The sequence below is a fragment of the Zonotrichia albicollis genome, chromosome 10 (assembly GCF_047830755.1).
Source record: "Zonotrichia albicollis isolate bZonAlb1 chromosome 10, bZonAlb1.hap1, whole genome shotgun sequence".
In the NCBI taxonomy this organism is placed as follows: Eukaryota; Metazoa; Chordata; class Aves; order Passeriformes; family Passerellidae; genus Zonotrichia; species Zonotrichia albicollis.
In genome coordinates this window covers 31069790-31085653 of record NC_133828.1, presented here as the reverse complement: position 1 = coordinate 31085653, position 15864 = coordinate 31069790, and the positions used below count along the sequence as shown (strand labels likewise).

The 15864-nt window shown below is 57.2% G+C and overlaps 2 protein-coding genes across 3 annotated transcripts in view; both read right to left on the bottom strand.

The window, feature by feature from the left end:
• The window catches only part of NHEJ1 (non-homologous end joining factor 1), a 41829-nt gene extending 32787 nt beyond the window's left edge, over nucleotides 1-9042 (bottom strand). Inside the window, exons 1-5 of one of the 2 annotated variants that reach the window (XM_074548647.1) lie at nucleotides 8838-9042; nucleotides 8090-8275; nucleotides 7040-7249; nucleotides 4529-4667; nucleotides 3022-3080 (exon numbers count right to left, since the gene is read on the bottom strand). In XM_074548647.1, coding sequence (XP_074404748.1) covers nucleotides 3022-3080; nucleotides 4529-4667; nucleotides 7040-7249; nucleotides 8090-8275 — 594 coding nt within the window. In that variant the 5' untranslated portion in view covers nucleotides 8838-9042. Of the gene's footprint in view, nucleotides 1-3021; nucleotides 3081-4528; nucleotides 4668-7039; nucleotides 7250-8089; nucleotides 8276-8378; nucleotides 8777-8837 lie in introns of those variants that run through there. The other variant, XM_074548648.1, reaches the window with a different exon arrangement.
• A 1463-nt stretch (nucleotides 9043-10505) lies between these two features.
• SLC23A3 (solute carrier family 23 member 3) lies at nucleotides 10506-15749 on the bottom strand. Its single transcript, XM_005485215.4, has 12 exons — nucleotides 14880-15749; nucleotides 14457-14617; nucleotides 13947-14041; nucleotides 13547-13620; nucleotides 13071-13252; nucleotides 12797-12920; nucleotides 12333-12480; nucleotides 11999-12252; nucleotides 11699-11804; nucleotides 11457-11624; nucleotides 11159-11254; nucleotides 10506-11002 (listed from the first exon to the last, which is right to left on the bottom strand). Exons 1-12 carry the CDS (start codon nucleotides 14985-14987, stop codon nucleotides 10671-10673), a joined length of 1848 nt encoding a protein of 615 aa, XP_005485272.1. The 5' UTR covers nucleotides 14988-15749; the 3' UTR covers nucleotides 10506-10670.
• Between the last annotated feature and the right edge of the window lie 115 nt (nucleotides 15750-15864).

Below are 15864 nucleotides of genomic sequence, written 5' to 3'. Positions count from 1 at the left end.
GCCCTGGACAGCCAAGTGCACACAAGCCCAGAGAAAGGGCATGCCTAAGCTGAGAGGCTCTGCAGCTCTGCCCTGGGGGACTGACAGGTCCTTTCCTCTCCATGTGGGATACAGCAAATATCTGGGAAGTGAGAAAAGCTGTGGAGCACCTGCCCACATCCAGCCCTGTACCACATCATCACAATCCCTTTCCAGCCCAGAGGTGCTTACCACAACCAAACATCCACAACCTGCAGCCCCATTTCAAGGATGGAGATACTGGAAGGACCAATAGCTCTCTCTTCTTGACCTTCTATTCACTGATGTTCTACAAGACCAAGCCCAGCAACTTGGTTTTCTTCCAGGCAGGCTCCCAGCCCACTTTTGGAGACATTAAGAGATGGAGGATCAACCACTGTCCTTGGGAGCATGCCCTGATCACTGGTAGGAGCAAACCCAAGCGCCTCCATTCTGACTTGAAATTCCCTGGCTCTATGTCCCAGTGCCTGGCTTGTGCTCCAGTGCTCTCTGCAGGATTAAAGAGCCCTTCACCAACCAGCCTTTTCTCCTTGTGAAGACCCACACACACTACAATCAAGGCACTCTCAATTTTCTCCCTGATAAGCTAGACAGAGCTCTTCCCTTCCGAGCCCCCAATGCCAGGCTCTCTCCCCAGTGCTCAGTTCATTCTGTGACTCTGTGCTGATTGTCCAGCATCTTTTTGAAAACCTACACATGGGAGCTGCTCACTGCATTCCCAGCTCCCCACAGCACGTCCTGAGGGACCCCAGCTCCCTGTGCTGCTCCTTTTAGGAGTGACAGAGTGTTAAATTGCCTGAAAGCTCTGAAGTAACTGCACAGAGACAATGAGGTCCCCCAGACCACCTTTCTGCTGCAAGATGAGAGGAGAGACTGGGGTGAAGAGCCAGTTTTGGTGGTGAAGAGCTGAAAAGCCATTTTTGGTGTTTCTCACTAACACAAGACCTAGGAGGCATCAGGAGGAACCACGGGGTACCACATTCAAACCAAAGGCAGCAGCTGTTTGCATCTCACAGCTCATTGCTGCAGGATGGCATCACCAGTGGGTTTATAAAGAATGGGATGAATGCAGGGAGGACACACACCCTCCCAGCAGACCAAAGCACAACTGCATCCTTCCACCAGCCTCTCCCCTGCAGCCAGGGCTCAGACCTGGCTACCAGAGGATGCAGAGGGGCAGCATCTCCCAGAGCTTTCCATTCCCTATCTGGCTCCAAGACACTACTCCTGGACTGTTCTCAGGACACACAGCACCAACCACCATCCCATCTTTTCAGCCTGAGCCAGATGTGCTCCACACCAGCTGCTTTTGCCAGGCTCTGCCTCACTCCCCTCCTGCACACTCTGCACCTTCCCCCACGGCCCAGATCCAACCAGCTCTTGGAGGACTCTGAATTTCAAGCCTGATACTCATCTTTAGCAGATGTTGCTCAGATGACTCTTCTACAAAGACACTTCACCATCCCCCTATCCTGGCACATCTGCCTGCACCCTTCCAGCGACAGCACTGAAACATTTACTGACTGCTTCTGCCATGTCTGGTCCAGTATAAATCATTTTACCACCTCTGTCTACCAATAAGCTTATCCTATTGCTGGGAGCTTGGGGTTTTCTCCTGCTACACCAAATAAAAGCCTTTCCTTCTGTTCATCGCCATGATTTTTCCCTGATGTCTTTAGCTTCTGTTACCCATTTTCTACACTTCATAATTTCTAATTTATATTGATTGCTATCTACTCCCGCTCTCCCATTTGTTATAAACTGCTCTTTTATTTCTAATTGCTGCCTTCACTTTGCTGCTGAACCAGAACGGGCTCTGGGCCAGCGCTGCCCTCTTTCTTGATTGTGGAATTGTGGCTTTTTGTGGCTTCTGAAATTCTTCTGAAAGAGCTCACCATTTTCATTCACATTTTTCTATCTAAATGTTTCCTCTGAGCTGATTTCACTCATAATTTTCTCCCTGCTTTGGGAAATTAGCTCTTTCAAGGCATGAAGGATATAAATTACTGCTTAGGAATGTCCTTTCTGTGCCCAGGGTGAATGTAATCTGGTCATGATCACTGGTCCCTAGGCAACCTTCAAGTTGCAGTCCAGCAGTGAATTCATCTCTATCCTTCATAATCCAGGGGAAAGTTGCCTGCACTGGATGCAATGCCTCACATATAAAAGAGGGATCATCTCTAATTTTTAGAAACTCTGCAGATCATCTGTTGTTGGCTGCAAAAGAACATCAGCTCATCTCATAAAGCACCATCCTCCCAAAGCCTGTGTGATACCACTGGCACCCTGGCTGACTACCCCAACAGGTACCACTGCCCCCCATTCTTGTGCCTTCACAGTGAGCACAGGAACACTCAGAAATGTCCAGAGTCCTTTTGCATAATGGGCATCACACATTTCTGACCCGACACATCAATCTGATTCATTTCAGTGCTTCTGTGATGATTTCCAGCAATGCAAAAGGATCAAAGACTCTCTCCTTCCAGTCTCAGTTTCTCCAAAGCACATGTTTGATTTGAGAACTGAGTGTGCCAAGGGGACAGTGATAGGCAGAGTATGGATAACATGCTGAAAAGCTCTTGTCCCCAAAATGTGTCACTGCAAAATCACCTCAAAAAGCAACTGGTGAACTAAAAAGAGATGGCTTCTCATTTGCCTGATCCCTGCCTGCCATCAGCAGCAGTGTTTGGGTCCAGAGTGAGTCTGGGAGGCAGGTGAATATGGTGAATATGCCCCAGTGATGGCACACTCCTGTGAAGCACCTCTGGCAGCTCCCAGCAACCAGGCAGTTCCCATCCAGCCCCATCAGGCCTGTTCCCAGCTCTGCTAGCCCTAAAGGTGAGGTGCAAGGATACACAGAGGGCTGTGGGAGAGCCAGAGGGCATGACCCCTCTTTGGGCAAGTCTAGCTATCCCCATCAGTGCTCCCATGCAGCCTGGCATATCTCACACTGCATGAAACCGCCCCTTTGGCAAAGGAGAGAGGACTTGCACTGTTCCTTACCTCAGCCACGAAGTTCTGCTGGAACGCCTCCTCCTGGAAGGGCTCTGTCCGCAGGCGGTCTGCAAGGGAGACACGGATCAGCCTGGGCAGTTTGGGCCACACCTCCCACCCCAGCTGCCCTTTTATCTGACCATGGGGTGAGGATGATGCAGGGGAAAAGCTCCAGCACGCTATTCCCAGAATCAGCAGGAAACACCAGCAGGCCTCTTGGGCTAAGGACATATAATTTGGCTAGCAGAAGATGCAAGGACCACAAGGAAGTTGGAAAATCATGGTTGAGCCTGCTGATGCACACAGCAGCCAGGCAGAGCCAATAGTCCATCCACACTTGTCCCAGCACTTCTGCATTGAGGAGTAGGGAACAGTGGCAGGACATGCTCAACATCATTCCCAGACCTTCCAGCTGGAACAAGCTGAGTCTGTGGGACAGGGCACTGCTCATCTGAAGGGGTGAGCCAGCCTGTGTCCTCCTCTTGCAGGAGAGGGACAAACCCCTATTATATTCTGCTCTGCACCTTGTCCAAAACACTAAGTTTTCCACATTGTTGCTAAGATGTGGTCTGGAGAAGCAGCTGGCTGGATTTGCACAGCCACTCGGGTGCAATGCTTCCCCCAGCTTCCTGCCCTGCACCAAGTAAGGGACAAGAGAGGCCAGCTGCTCACCAGCATCAGTGCCTGGACCCAAGACAGGTTGTCCAGGCTGCTCCAAGCCCTGCAGAGATTGCATGCAGCAGGACAGAGGGAAGTGCAGCTGGCCAATGCAGCTCTAGTGCACCTACAGGGCAGATCCAGGCTCCTGTGGTGGGGCTCCAGTCATGGGACAGGGTCTGGACCACAATATCTTCCTGGATGTGATACACAAGCCCGGGCTGACCCCCATGAGTCTCTGCATGCCCAGGGCACGCTCCTGCAGAAGTGCAGGTATCACCTGTGGCAGCAGGACAAAGCAGGGCAGTAGCAAGGCATGACCCAAAAAACAGCACCCAGCCAACCTCCACAGGTGGGGAACAAACCACCCCCCAAGGGGCCCCCCCTGCCCCATGTCCTGCCCAGGGGGGCTCCTGTGTGCCCATCACCTCGATGGCAAAGTGGGCTGGGCACTGGAGGGGGGCCCATGAGCTCAGCTGCACTTCCCACATCTGGGAGAGCCAGGAGCCCCTGGGTACTGTCCAAGCACTCAGTGAGCTACTGCCCCTGGGAAGGGAGCCTGACACCACGGCAGGGCCAGCCCTTGAGGCTTCCCCAATGGCTCCTGGGGACCAGCCAGGTGCCCTCAGAGTACTGGAGAGCCCCTTGGCCACCCCCCAATTCCTACAGCTATCGGTCAAGGGCTGCTCCTCCCCCAGCTCGCCCCAGAGGCTGCTCCCAGCCTTCTGGCTACTGCTGTGCTGCTGGCTTAGCTAAACATGCAACACAAGCCAGGCTGGGAAACAGTCAGAGGGAGCAAAGCACGCCAGCCCAGTGCTGGGGAGGACACTTGCTCCCTGCCCCAGGCATGCCTCCTTACCTCTGCTGAGAGTGGCCCCGCTCTCCCTGTAATCTTCAATCTCAGCATCCTTCTGGAGCAGCAGGGAAATCAGCTCTTGCAACTGGCACTGCAGCGCCAGGTTCATCTGGATCAGGGGCCGCACAAGGTGACGGCACACCTGCAACAGAGGAGAGGTGCTCTAGGAAATGTCTGGGTCCAGGAAGGCACACAGCTGCCCACAGAGTGGTCAGAGCAGGGCACCCAGCAAGGTCCTAGCAAGAGCTGCAGCCCAGGTATCACAGGGCTCCACAAAATACCCCACATCTCACCCACATCCACAGGGAAATGGTTAAAAGATGTGAGCTGGTAGAAGGCAGGCCAGATGCTGTGGGACACATCCCTCCATCCCAGCCCCATCCTTTCACAGCTCAGGCTGCAGCAGGGGAGCAGGGATAGGCAGCACTCCACCCACTACCTGGGGTGCAACAGGAAACAGGAGCCCCCCATGTGCCACCCAGACCCTCCCCATGGCTCTGCACACCTCATGACATGTTCCTATGCAGGAAACAGGCATGGCTGGGTGAAAAACCAGAAAGACCCAAGGCGTCAAACTGTGGCTTGATGAACAGGAGAGGCACTCCCAGGGAAGTAAGATGAAAAGCAAAAGAGATCTCAACAGGCAGGACTTGTGCAAGCTCCCCATTGCAGCCCCCATTGCAGTATGCCCTCTAAGCTTACACCACACAAGCCCCACACAGAGCCCTGGGCATGTCCTCTGTCTCAGAGCCCAGTTGGGCCATCCTGGCCCAGCAGGCACACAAAGCAACCCATCTCCTATCACCTCCTTCAGTCTCTGGAAGGGTATTTGAGATCCCCCAACCTATGGTGCCCCTTGTTTCTGTGACCAGGCTGAGTCCATGCGTGAGAGGACAGCAAACCCAGTATTGCTCCTGAAGCATTCTCACTACTATGGCAAGCCCACAGTGGGCTCTGTGCTTTGCCCACCCCCAGATATGAGCCCAGAGGTGATGGTCATCAGCCACTGGAGCACTTGGAGTGTACCACCTGTAACAGAGGTGGGATAGGCCAAGCCAGGTAAGCTCTATGCCTTCCTCAAGCCCCTGGCTGGGGCAGAGTTGATCCCCATCACTGCATCCACACCAGCCACACTCAGCACCCCATCTGTTTCCCACCTCCGTGGAGTCTTGCAGAGACCCAGTGTGTGTCCAAGATAGAGGAGCAGCGAGAAACAGGGGCTTTGCACCTCGTCAGCTCAGCCAGGACCCCGACTACCTGTTCAACCCTGACGGTGAGAGCAGTTCCCCGGGGAGCCCGGCTGTCGCCCCGCCATGCCCAAGCACAGCCGTTCGGGGGCAGAGGAACCGCGGCCGGCACTGGGAGCGGGGCTGCGGGGCGCTGCCTCCCGTCAGCCAAGCGGGGCTCCGAGGCTGCGGGGCTCCGGGGCGCTGCCTCCCGCCGGCTCGGGGCCGCAGTGCCGTGCCGGCCCGGGGCTGCGCCGGGCCGTTCGCAGGCGCCGGGCGCCCTCTTGTGCGCGCAAGGACGCAGGGCCCGGGGGAGCCCCACCTGCAGGGCCCGCAGGGGCTGCCTCTGCAAACGCAACGTGTCCGTGAAGGAGCAAACCCTTAAAAGGCGGGAGAATCCGCTCTAATTCCGCCCGTCGTGACAGACCAGCTGCGGGCCATCTGGGGGTACCAGATGCTCTGTGCCCCGCTTCAAGGCTTGCTCCTAAAGAGAACAGCATCACTCTGCTCTACAGAGTGCTGGCAGGGCATCACCCCACACTGGACATAGGATTATCTAAAGGTTTGCTTTGGAACGGATTAACTCACTAGATCAGGTAGATAGCTCCATCCAGCCTGGTCTTGAACACTTTCAGGAATAGAACATCCATAACTTCTCTGGGCAACCTGCTCCAGTGCCTCATCACCCTCATAATGAAGATTTTTTTCTCTACTAGCAAATCTAAATTTCTCCTCTTATAGTTGAAAAACATTTCCCCTTGTCCTATCACTATACGCCCATGCAAAAAGCTGTTCTCCCTCTTTTTAATAAGCCCTCTTCAAGTACTGCAAGGCTGCAATGAGGTCTCTCCAGAGCCTTCTCTTTTCCGTGCCAAACAATCCCATCTTTTGCAACCTGTCTTGTCTTTGTAGGAGAGGAGCTCCAGCCCTTTTACCATCTTTGTGGCTCTCCTCTGGAACCCCTCTAACATGTCAATGTTTTTCTTGTGCCAAGCACCCCGTATTTGGATGCAGAACTCCAGATGGGCTCTCACAAGAACATTTCACTAATGCCCCAGCAGCAACATTTGCTGGGCCATCCCTGTGTAACTGCATGGCACAAACCAATGCCTCAATGGGGAGAAATGGGGACAGTAAGCCTTGGGAGAGGCACAAGGCAACCTACAGTCACCAGCACAGCTCAAGACTATTCAAAAGCCTCTAAGGAGAGGCCTAAGGAGATAATCCTAAGGAGATAATCCTTAATTTTGGCCACTCCCCTCCTTGAAGTCTCTGCAGCTTTGCTCACCATGTCCAGGGGAGCCGGGCAGCAGTGGAAGTCCCAGTAGAAGGGCAGTCCTGACAGCTCGCTCTTCACGTGCAGCCTGAGGCCACTGGGAGAGCGGTGGCAGGAGAAGGCAGTGGCGGCACCTGGCTGCCCTGCCAGCAAGGGGCACATCAAGCTGCACAAGTGGTTCAGGAAGGAGGACACGTGGACAGTCAGCCGCTTGTTCAGCTCCTGGGAAAAGGCAAGGTTAGGGGGTGTAGCACTGGGGAAAAACCAGCAGAAATCCCAGCACCAAAGGAGTCAAACTACTGCATGTTCCACAAAAAGCCATCCCTGGGCCTCGGCTTCCAGCTGACATGACATTCCTCACTGATTCTCCGAAGCCAGCCATGTTGGGAAGACTCACCTATCCTGCCAGTCCAGAACGGGCAGGGTGAAGCAGTCTGCTCTAGCACATCTGTTCTGCATGCCACCACAAGCACCATAGCCTGGCTGAGAGCCCACAGCAGGACAATCTGCCAGAGCTGGGGATGGCTGCAGCCATCTGCCCATCCCTCCTGCCACCAGCATTATGTGACACAGGGACATGCCACTCCAATGGCACATGAGGGCCTGGGCACATGGGCTGAGGAGATGAGGCACAGCTCCATGCATTTTTGGGGGCCAAGCTGACAGGATGCCCCATAAGAGACTACTAGCTATGAATGTGAACAGAATCTCTCTGTCATGAGTAGAAGGCAGCCTTGTTTCCAGCTCCTCTTTAGTACATTGACCTTGGGGAAACCAGCTGCCCATGCAGCCCACAAGTGAAGAGACTGTGCCAGCCTCTGTATGCAGACCCACCTGGCTGCCCCAGGCATGCTGAACAGAGTGGCCCACTCTCCCTGGAGATGGGTGTTTGGCCAAGGGGGGTGAGAGGGCATGGGCAGAGCTGCACAGGGACTTCCCAGGTTGGGCATTTGCACCCGAGCCCAGTCAGACCCAGCAGCCATTGTGTCACCAAGCAATTTATGCGGGAATGTCAGCTGCTGGGAGGAGAAAAAGAGGCCCCTGGCCTCTTCAGATACTCACCTTGGACCTTTGTCCCACAGCCTCGGCGCCTGCCCTCTCGTACCAGACACAGCTGAGGTCAGAGATCAGCAGGATATAGCCGGTATCCCTGAAGCACACTTTGGCAAGAAAACTGGACTCACCAAAGCGAACAGAAGCCCAGGGCTGGGTCAGGAGGCTGCTTTCCAGCTCCTCGGAGCCCTCCATCTGCAAAAGAGCAACCAGATCTCTGCCTCAACCCCCGCCCAGGCACACCTGGTCCCTGGGGTGGCCTCAAGGGACCGGCAGTCCCAGCTGGCCCATTTGTGACCTGTCATCACAGAAGTGAGGATACTCAGCCAGCTCTGGTCACACATGCAAGCAGCAGAGCTGGGCCGTGTGTTTTGGGAGCTTGCTGCAGGGCAGGTCCTGCCGCAGCTCACAAGAAGCACCCCAGACGCTCCAGCAGGCGCACGGCAGTGGAACTGCCGCCTCCCCGGGCTATCCGCTGCTTGCTGGCGCTAACACGCCAAGACCTCTATGCCCAAACGAGCAGTGAGGCTGCCCCGCCGGCACCGGGCGGGGAGCTGGGCGCTGCACCCTCCTCCTGCTAGGGCATCCCATCCCGGCGCTCCAGGCGAGCCCTGCCGGCACGGACACGGGCAGGGTGCCGGCAGCCACTGCCGCTTCCCGCTCCTCCCTGGGACGGGCTCCACGCTCCCAAAGCACTCGGGAACCCAGCGATCGCGGCTGCCCGCGGGCCTCGGGCTCTGCGGAGCCGCAGCATTACCCGGGGGCAGGAGGAGCCGGCGGCCGGGGGGTGCAGAGCCTCGGGCTCTTTTTCCAAAACTCCTCGGGCTTGCGAGCGGCGCCGGGCCGGAGGCAGGGCGGACTACGGCTCCCGGCATGCTGCTCTCTTCCGCGGCGTGCGGAGCCGGGGCACGCCGGGATGTGCGCTCCCTGCGCTCCTAGAATGGCCGTCCCTTCCCCACAGCCCCCGGAGCGTGCTGGTGTTCCCCTGCCTGCACATAAGGACAGCGAGCCGAGCTGGATATCCCTCTAGAGCGGCCGCGGCTGCCGAAGGGAGTGCCACGGCCGAGATGCTGATGGGGACAGAAATGCTTTAGGACTTTTATTTGCGCTTGCGTCTGCTGCGAAATGTCCTGGCACTAGTGCCCAGCTGGGTACAGAGCCCTGTACAGCCGGAGAGGCAGCGCAGGGCTGCTCCTGTTCCTTGGCCCCAGGTGTATCCCTGAGCCCCAGGGTGCCGGGGCACGCACCCGCCCCGCTGCCCTGCCAGGGCTGCGGGACCCGGCTGCTGCAGCGCAGTGAGCCCTGCATGGCTGGGGCTGCACGTGCCTCTGGCCCCATGCCTGCGCACAGAGCAGCATTGTGCCAGCTTGGCACACCACACATCCCAGTTCCCTCCACACTGAGGCCCACCCCAACCCCAGGTACTGATTTCCAAACCTCATCACTCATTCTCTGGCTGTGATCCCCCACCAGCACGCCGTGCATTGAGGCCATCCAGGCTGGGCTCACACACTGCCCCTGAGTCTCCCATTTACACTCTTTGCACACACCCCTCCACTCACCCCTCTCCCCAGCATGCCAGCTGCAGCCACCTCCTAGGGCAGTGGGGTCATGGCACAGCGTGTGCAGCCTGACAGGGAATCAGGGAACATGGGACTAGGCAAGGACTTTGCAGTGCAGGACAGACTAGCTTGCATGATCTTGTTTGGGTTGCAGGACCCAGCTGGACTTTGGGCGCAGCTGAAATTTAAGGTCAGGTGGGGGTGCTGGTTGGATGAGGATGAGCTGGGCATTATCCTGCTGTGTACAACGGTGGGGGTCACAGAGAGCTGGGGAAAGAGACCTCACACCAGTGACACACAGTGCCACTTCATCCCTCCCACCCTGCATCCACCTTTGGGTGTTTCACCTTGGGACCAGGTGGAGGGAGATGTTCTTCTTCAGGGAAATCCACTATCGGCTAGTGTAGTCACAAGAGCAATGCCTAGGGGGTTTTATATGGTGAGCACTACTGGAACTATCGACTGTAGGCGAAAGGGTGTTCATTGTTTGGGAAACTGAGCTGAGTTGCACTACCGGCCTGAAGCATCTTGGAGTGCCAGAGCATTGGTATATACCTGGTGCCATGGGCATCGAGGGGCCATAGGCACAACTGGGACACAGCAGGAGGAGGGTATGGACAGCCAGCTGTTCCTGAGCACAGTGCCAGCAGGTAAACATAGCCACAGTGACAGTCCTTTGGGGCTGGCCAAAGCACTGAACCCTCCCCATGTCATGTCCACGGATGAGGGTGTATTTTACAGGTACCCACATCCTCAGCTGCAGTGGCACCAGGTGGCCCTGCCCTCCTGTCACAGTCCACAGGGGCAACAGCGGTGCCCCAAGGTAAATCCCAGCTGGAAAGAAAACCCCTGGAAAAGGCAAAGTTGGTGAAGGTTTTTATATCTCTATCTCAAGCAGGGAAATTAGGTTTGTGTTAGGAGGGTGGAAGATCAGTCCTGGAAGGCTTCAGAAATAGGGAGCAAAGTGGCTCACAAGCTGCCTTGAGGGCACAGCCCTGTTTTCACACGAGACACCCCCAGATGACGGGTCAGGCCACAGTGTGCCAGGCAGGCATGTCTGTCTGGCTTGGCCTTATTGCTGGCTGCAGTTCCCCAGAGCTGGGTTTGGGGAGCAGGTGTGTCCCTTCCCCGGGGCCAGCAGTCCCCTCCTCAGTGGCACAGCTGCCCTCCTCCTCTTCTTCACTCCCTGGGCAGAGGAAGCAGCATGGAAAGGCTTTGCAGGAAGATGGCAGCAGCCTCCTTAGCCCAGCAGGGAGCTTATATGCTTGGCTGGCTTCCCCTCTCTCTCCATGGAGGTGACAGTCTCCAGCTCTGGCTTTCCATGGCTGCTCAGGAAGCAGCCCTCGTTCCTCCAGTGTTCCTGCAAGCAGGAAGGCGGGCAGTGAAATGGGACCCCCTTCTGCCTAGCCCACACCAGCCCCAGGACCCTCAGTAGGACTGTCTGGAGGCAGAGCTGGTGGTTTGCCCCATGGACAGATCCAGTCCTCAGAGCAGGGCACCTAGGGTAGCCCCTCACCTGAGACTGTGTTCTCCAGAAAAAATGACAAGAAGCCAGTTAAGAAGACAGGGCCCATAAGCAGGGAGAGGAAGAGGAGGTCCAGTGGCACCCAGCCTGCAGGGACAGTGCCAGAATCAGCCAGGAGGTCCCAGCCCAGCCAGGGAAAAGGGGCACGAGCAACCATGGCAGAATCAGGGATTGAAGAGGTAGCTTCCTGCTGCCATGAGCTGATCCAGGCTCCCAGAACACTGGAGATGTGTGCTCACCATGCCATGGGACTCAAGGCTCTGCCTTGCCTGGGGAATGTCCCTCATACCTGTGGCCAGGGGAGCCAGAGCCATGCCGAACCAGCGCGGTACCAGCAGTGCCATGAACATGGCAAAGCCAACAATGAAGATGTTCCTCCCCGAGTCAATGTCTGTGTACTGGAAGTAGGAGATCCCCGTGCCCACAGCCACGGCGTAGGTTACACAAAGCACCCCTCCTGCGAGGGGCAGGAGTCAGGAGGTGCCAGGCAGGCTGCAGGTGCTGCAGCAAGGGGCAGGGCGGGGTACCCACCGTGAACTGCCAGTGGGACATGGGTGAGGAGCCCTGCCAGCCTCGGGGACAGGCCCAGCACCATGCACAGCAGGGCGCTTACTTGCACCGAGCGGCGAGAGCCAGCCTGGGAAAGAAGAGTGGGAAAGTGAGCATGGGTAGCATCACCCCCTGCTCTGTCTCCCACCCCCTTCTGCTACACACACACCTGCCTTTCCCAGCGCTGGCTCGGTGACAGCCTGGCAATTATGTGTAGTCCTGCCCACCTGCTCGACTGCCTCCCCACCCCTTGCCAGCCCATTTCCCCCTGCTTTGGCATACCTGCGTGAGGCCAGCGGCACAGGCGTTGGCGATGCTGGAGGCTGTGCCCCCTGCACTGCCCAGCAGTCCCGCCAGGACACTGCCCAGCCCTTCCATGCACAGCCCCCGGTTACAGGCGTGAGGGGGCAGCCGGGGGGCTCGCAGCAGCCTCCTGCACAGCACGTAGCAGCCCACAGAGTTCATGCTGCAGCCCATGGCCATGGCGATGCCCACTGCCAGCGCCCGGGCCGTGAGCAGCGGCCACCTCCACGCTCCTGCAGCGGAGGGAAGAGGGACAGGTGATACAAATCCTGTCCAAACATGGATGTCTGCACTCAACCCTGCTGCCCCCCACCTGCATAGGGGATGTGGATCCAAGGCGCATTGGAGGTGCTGTTGGCCCAGGACAGCTGTGCCATGGTCACATCCAGTGATTCCCAGGGAACGTGGAAGTAGCTGAGGATGGCACAGACAATGCAGACACCAGCAAATGGGAGCAGTACCTGCAAGGCAGAAGGGGACCCTCAGGAGGGGACCCTCCTCCCCTGCCTGCCATGGCTAGCACCACATCCCTATCCTGTCACATCTCCCAAGGATGTGATGCCACATCTCCCCTTACCCCTGCAGAAAGCATCCCAAGCTGTTCTGGTCCAACACCCTAGGTCCCCAACACTTCCCCAGAAGCATCCATGTTCTGGGAGCTGCAACCAAGCTTTTCATGCCTGCCTGTGCACCAGGTCTCACCTAACCCCACAGCAAAGAGACAGGCTTAGAGAGAGAAGCCTGGTGACAGTGAAGAGAGCAGACAAACCCCAGTACCGAGAATGTGCGCAGGGTGGGAGCTGAATACTCTGTGGTGCCCTCCCAGGCATGGGGCCCGGCACAGAAGGGCAGGTGACAGGACTGCAGGTGTTGGGAGAAGGTGACAGCGAGGAGCACGAGCCTAGGAGAGTGAGCACAGGTCACCACACAGCATCACAGTCACTGATGGGGCCCCAAATGTGCACCGTGCACTGCAGAGGTGCCCCATCCCTGTCCTGCTGGTGAAAGAAAGGCCCAGGAGCTGCCCACCACAGCCCCAGGGCTCACATACAGCAGTGCTACTCCCCAGCTGGTGGAGCAGAAGAAAGCAGCTTCCTTGTATGCAGAGAGCCCGATGATGGAGAGGCTGGGGGCCAGGACCATGGGCCCGCAGTGCCGTGCTGCCCACCCACACACGCCAGACACCCCCAGCACCAGCTGAATCAGCCCAGAGATCAGCACTGCTCCAGAGACCTGTAAGAGGAAAGGATGGGCCTGTGGGGCAGGGTACATGGAGAGCAGTCCAACCTTCCCTTGGACCCAGTCCCACTGCCCCAACAGCTGGGAACAAGCGCTTGTTTCATGTGCTCTGCTCACCCCAAGCATAGAGAAAAATATACATGGACATGCATCATGATCCCCATTCCCTTTGCAGCTCTCTTCATGGCAAATCCCAGGAAAAGAGACTGGGGGTGCAGGGATACAGGTGACAAGTGGAAAGCTGATGGAGAGGGATAGCAACCCCCATTCCAGCACAGGAGTACCCACCTCTTGCAGTGAGTCAGCCCAGCTCCCTGTGTCTCTGCAATGAGGTACAAGGCATGTACTGGCCATGGCTGTGCCTGGAAGGGAATTTTGGAAGGGTGGGATACACATGGATCCTGGGCTCCTGGAGCTGTGTCCAAGAGGCTGCAGTAAGGTGACTGCTGGCTGCAGAAGGGGAGGTGTGCCAGCATCTCCATCCCATAAGTCCTGGCCCCGGGGAGGTGACAAGATACATTGCAAGTGCACTCAGGAGTGAGTAGGGTGCTGTGCAGCATCACCCGAAGGGCCAGCAGGCAGGACCCCTTGCTACCCCTCATCCCTACTCCACGTACCATCATTGCCATTCCCCTGGAACCAGAACAGCCCAGGCTCCAAGGGACACAGGCTCCAGGGCTGTGCTTACCATTCCTGTCTGTGCTGGCACCCGGGGACAGGTGGGAGCTCAGCACCATGGCAGGAACCAGGTACTCAAAGGATGGGATTTGAACCAGCGGCAACCTGAGGAAGGGGACAACAACAGCACATTAGGGAGGAAGGACAGGGAAGGGAACGGGGCTGCTCCAAAAGCCCAGACTGCCAGAGGAACAGGGGTGGGAAGGGAAGCAGATAAGAACCCCAAAGTGGCAGGAGGTTACCCCATATTCTACATGTGCCCTGGTACATCCCAAGTGACAGCACATGGAGTGGATGCAGCTGTCAGAGGCTTTGCTGAATCCCATACCAGCCTGTGTGGGCAGCACTGGCATCAGATGGTGCGAAGGAGCTGTGTATGATGTTGGAGCAAGGCAGCGAGGAGCTAGAGGGAAAGTTTTTCTACAGGTGTGTGTGAGAGGGAGGAGACATCTGTGACAACTGTGCAGAGATGCCGAACAGAGAGGTTTTCCTTGTGCCCCTTCCCACTTCCCCTGCTCACCGGCTCCCCAGGGTGGTCTGCAGCACTGTGGAGATGCCGCAGGCGAAGAGGCTTCGTGCCAGCAGCTTGCTGGTGGTGTGGGCATGAGGTGGCTCCTGGGGCAGGGTGGGCAGCAGGAGGAGGTGGAAGATGCAGAGCAAGGAGGTCTGCACAGCCAGGTGCTGTGCAGGGAAGAGATGGAGCAGTCACAACTCCTTGCAGCACCCAGAGCTGCAGCTCCCCATGCCCAGGCCCCCTGAGAGGGTGGATGCCCACTGACACCACCTGGGTAACACTCACTATTGCCCACTCCTCTCCCAGCCACACTGACCAGAGCCCTACACCCTTTGCCTGGCAGGATGCAGCCCCTGCCCTGCAAGCTGAGAAAATCCCAGCCCTCTTATCACCCTATCTCTCTGGCTGCTCACTGTGGTCCCCCCTTACCTGAAGGGCTAAGCAGCAGCTCATCACCCAGGAGCACATCTTCTGGGAGGAGCAGGATGTGAGCATGGGGCTCCCAGCTCCAGGTGCTCTGCCACGGCCCCCATTCATGCTGCTGCCTTCCCCACACTGCTCCCAGTTTTCAGTGCAGAGGGTGGGCAGGCTCCCACCCCCAAGAGCTCCTCCCAAATCCTCACATGCCTGAACTTCCACCTTCTGCAGGAGCTGCCCCAGGGTTAGCCATTAACTTGGATTGGTTAGTTATCTGCCTTTGTGGCCAGGAATGTAAGTGTCACCTTGGTATGTCACCATGAGGGCCAGGTGACAGGCAGCCATCAGACACTATTACAATGCCAACTACCCACAGCCTGGGTCCCATCACTGCCTCTATGGGCAAGCACTGGGTAGGCCACAGCCTTGACACCTCGTCCTCCATGGGCTCAGACTACTGCCACCAGCAGCATCCTCCAGCTTTGGTATGCCCTGCTCATGCTTGTGTCACCCCTGCATCTGCAGGGGCATCTGCTGCCCTCCTGGTCCAGCCTGGTCTCTAGTGGGGTCTATTATATCCCCTATTCTCTTAGGACAGCACTGAATCCTGCCACTGGGCAAATATGCCAGGGACAGGAGCTGCCTGCTTGGCTGCAAAGGGATGCTCATGTTTTTGTCACGGGGCAGAGGTGGCTGTGTCAGTGACCTGGCCAAGCCCGTGCTGCTCAAGGCTCACTCATTAACAGGTAAGGCTTTGGAGAGCAAAGAGCAGTGAAGAGAACATGCATTCCCCACATTCCCAAGGATGGGGATCCTCCTCTCTCCTGTTGTCCCTGCCTGCACCAGACCCAATATCCCTCCTGTCAGGAGAGAGACTCAGGACAGGCCTTGCAGGTCTCCTGGGCTCACTGGCAGCACCTAGGGTTTGTCTTGCACAGCAGCTCCAGGAGCAGGCACAGCTGCATGGACATGGCTCTGCTCTGGGGCAGGCATGCTG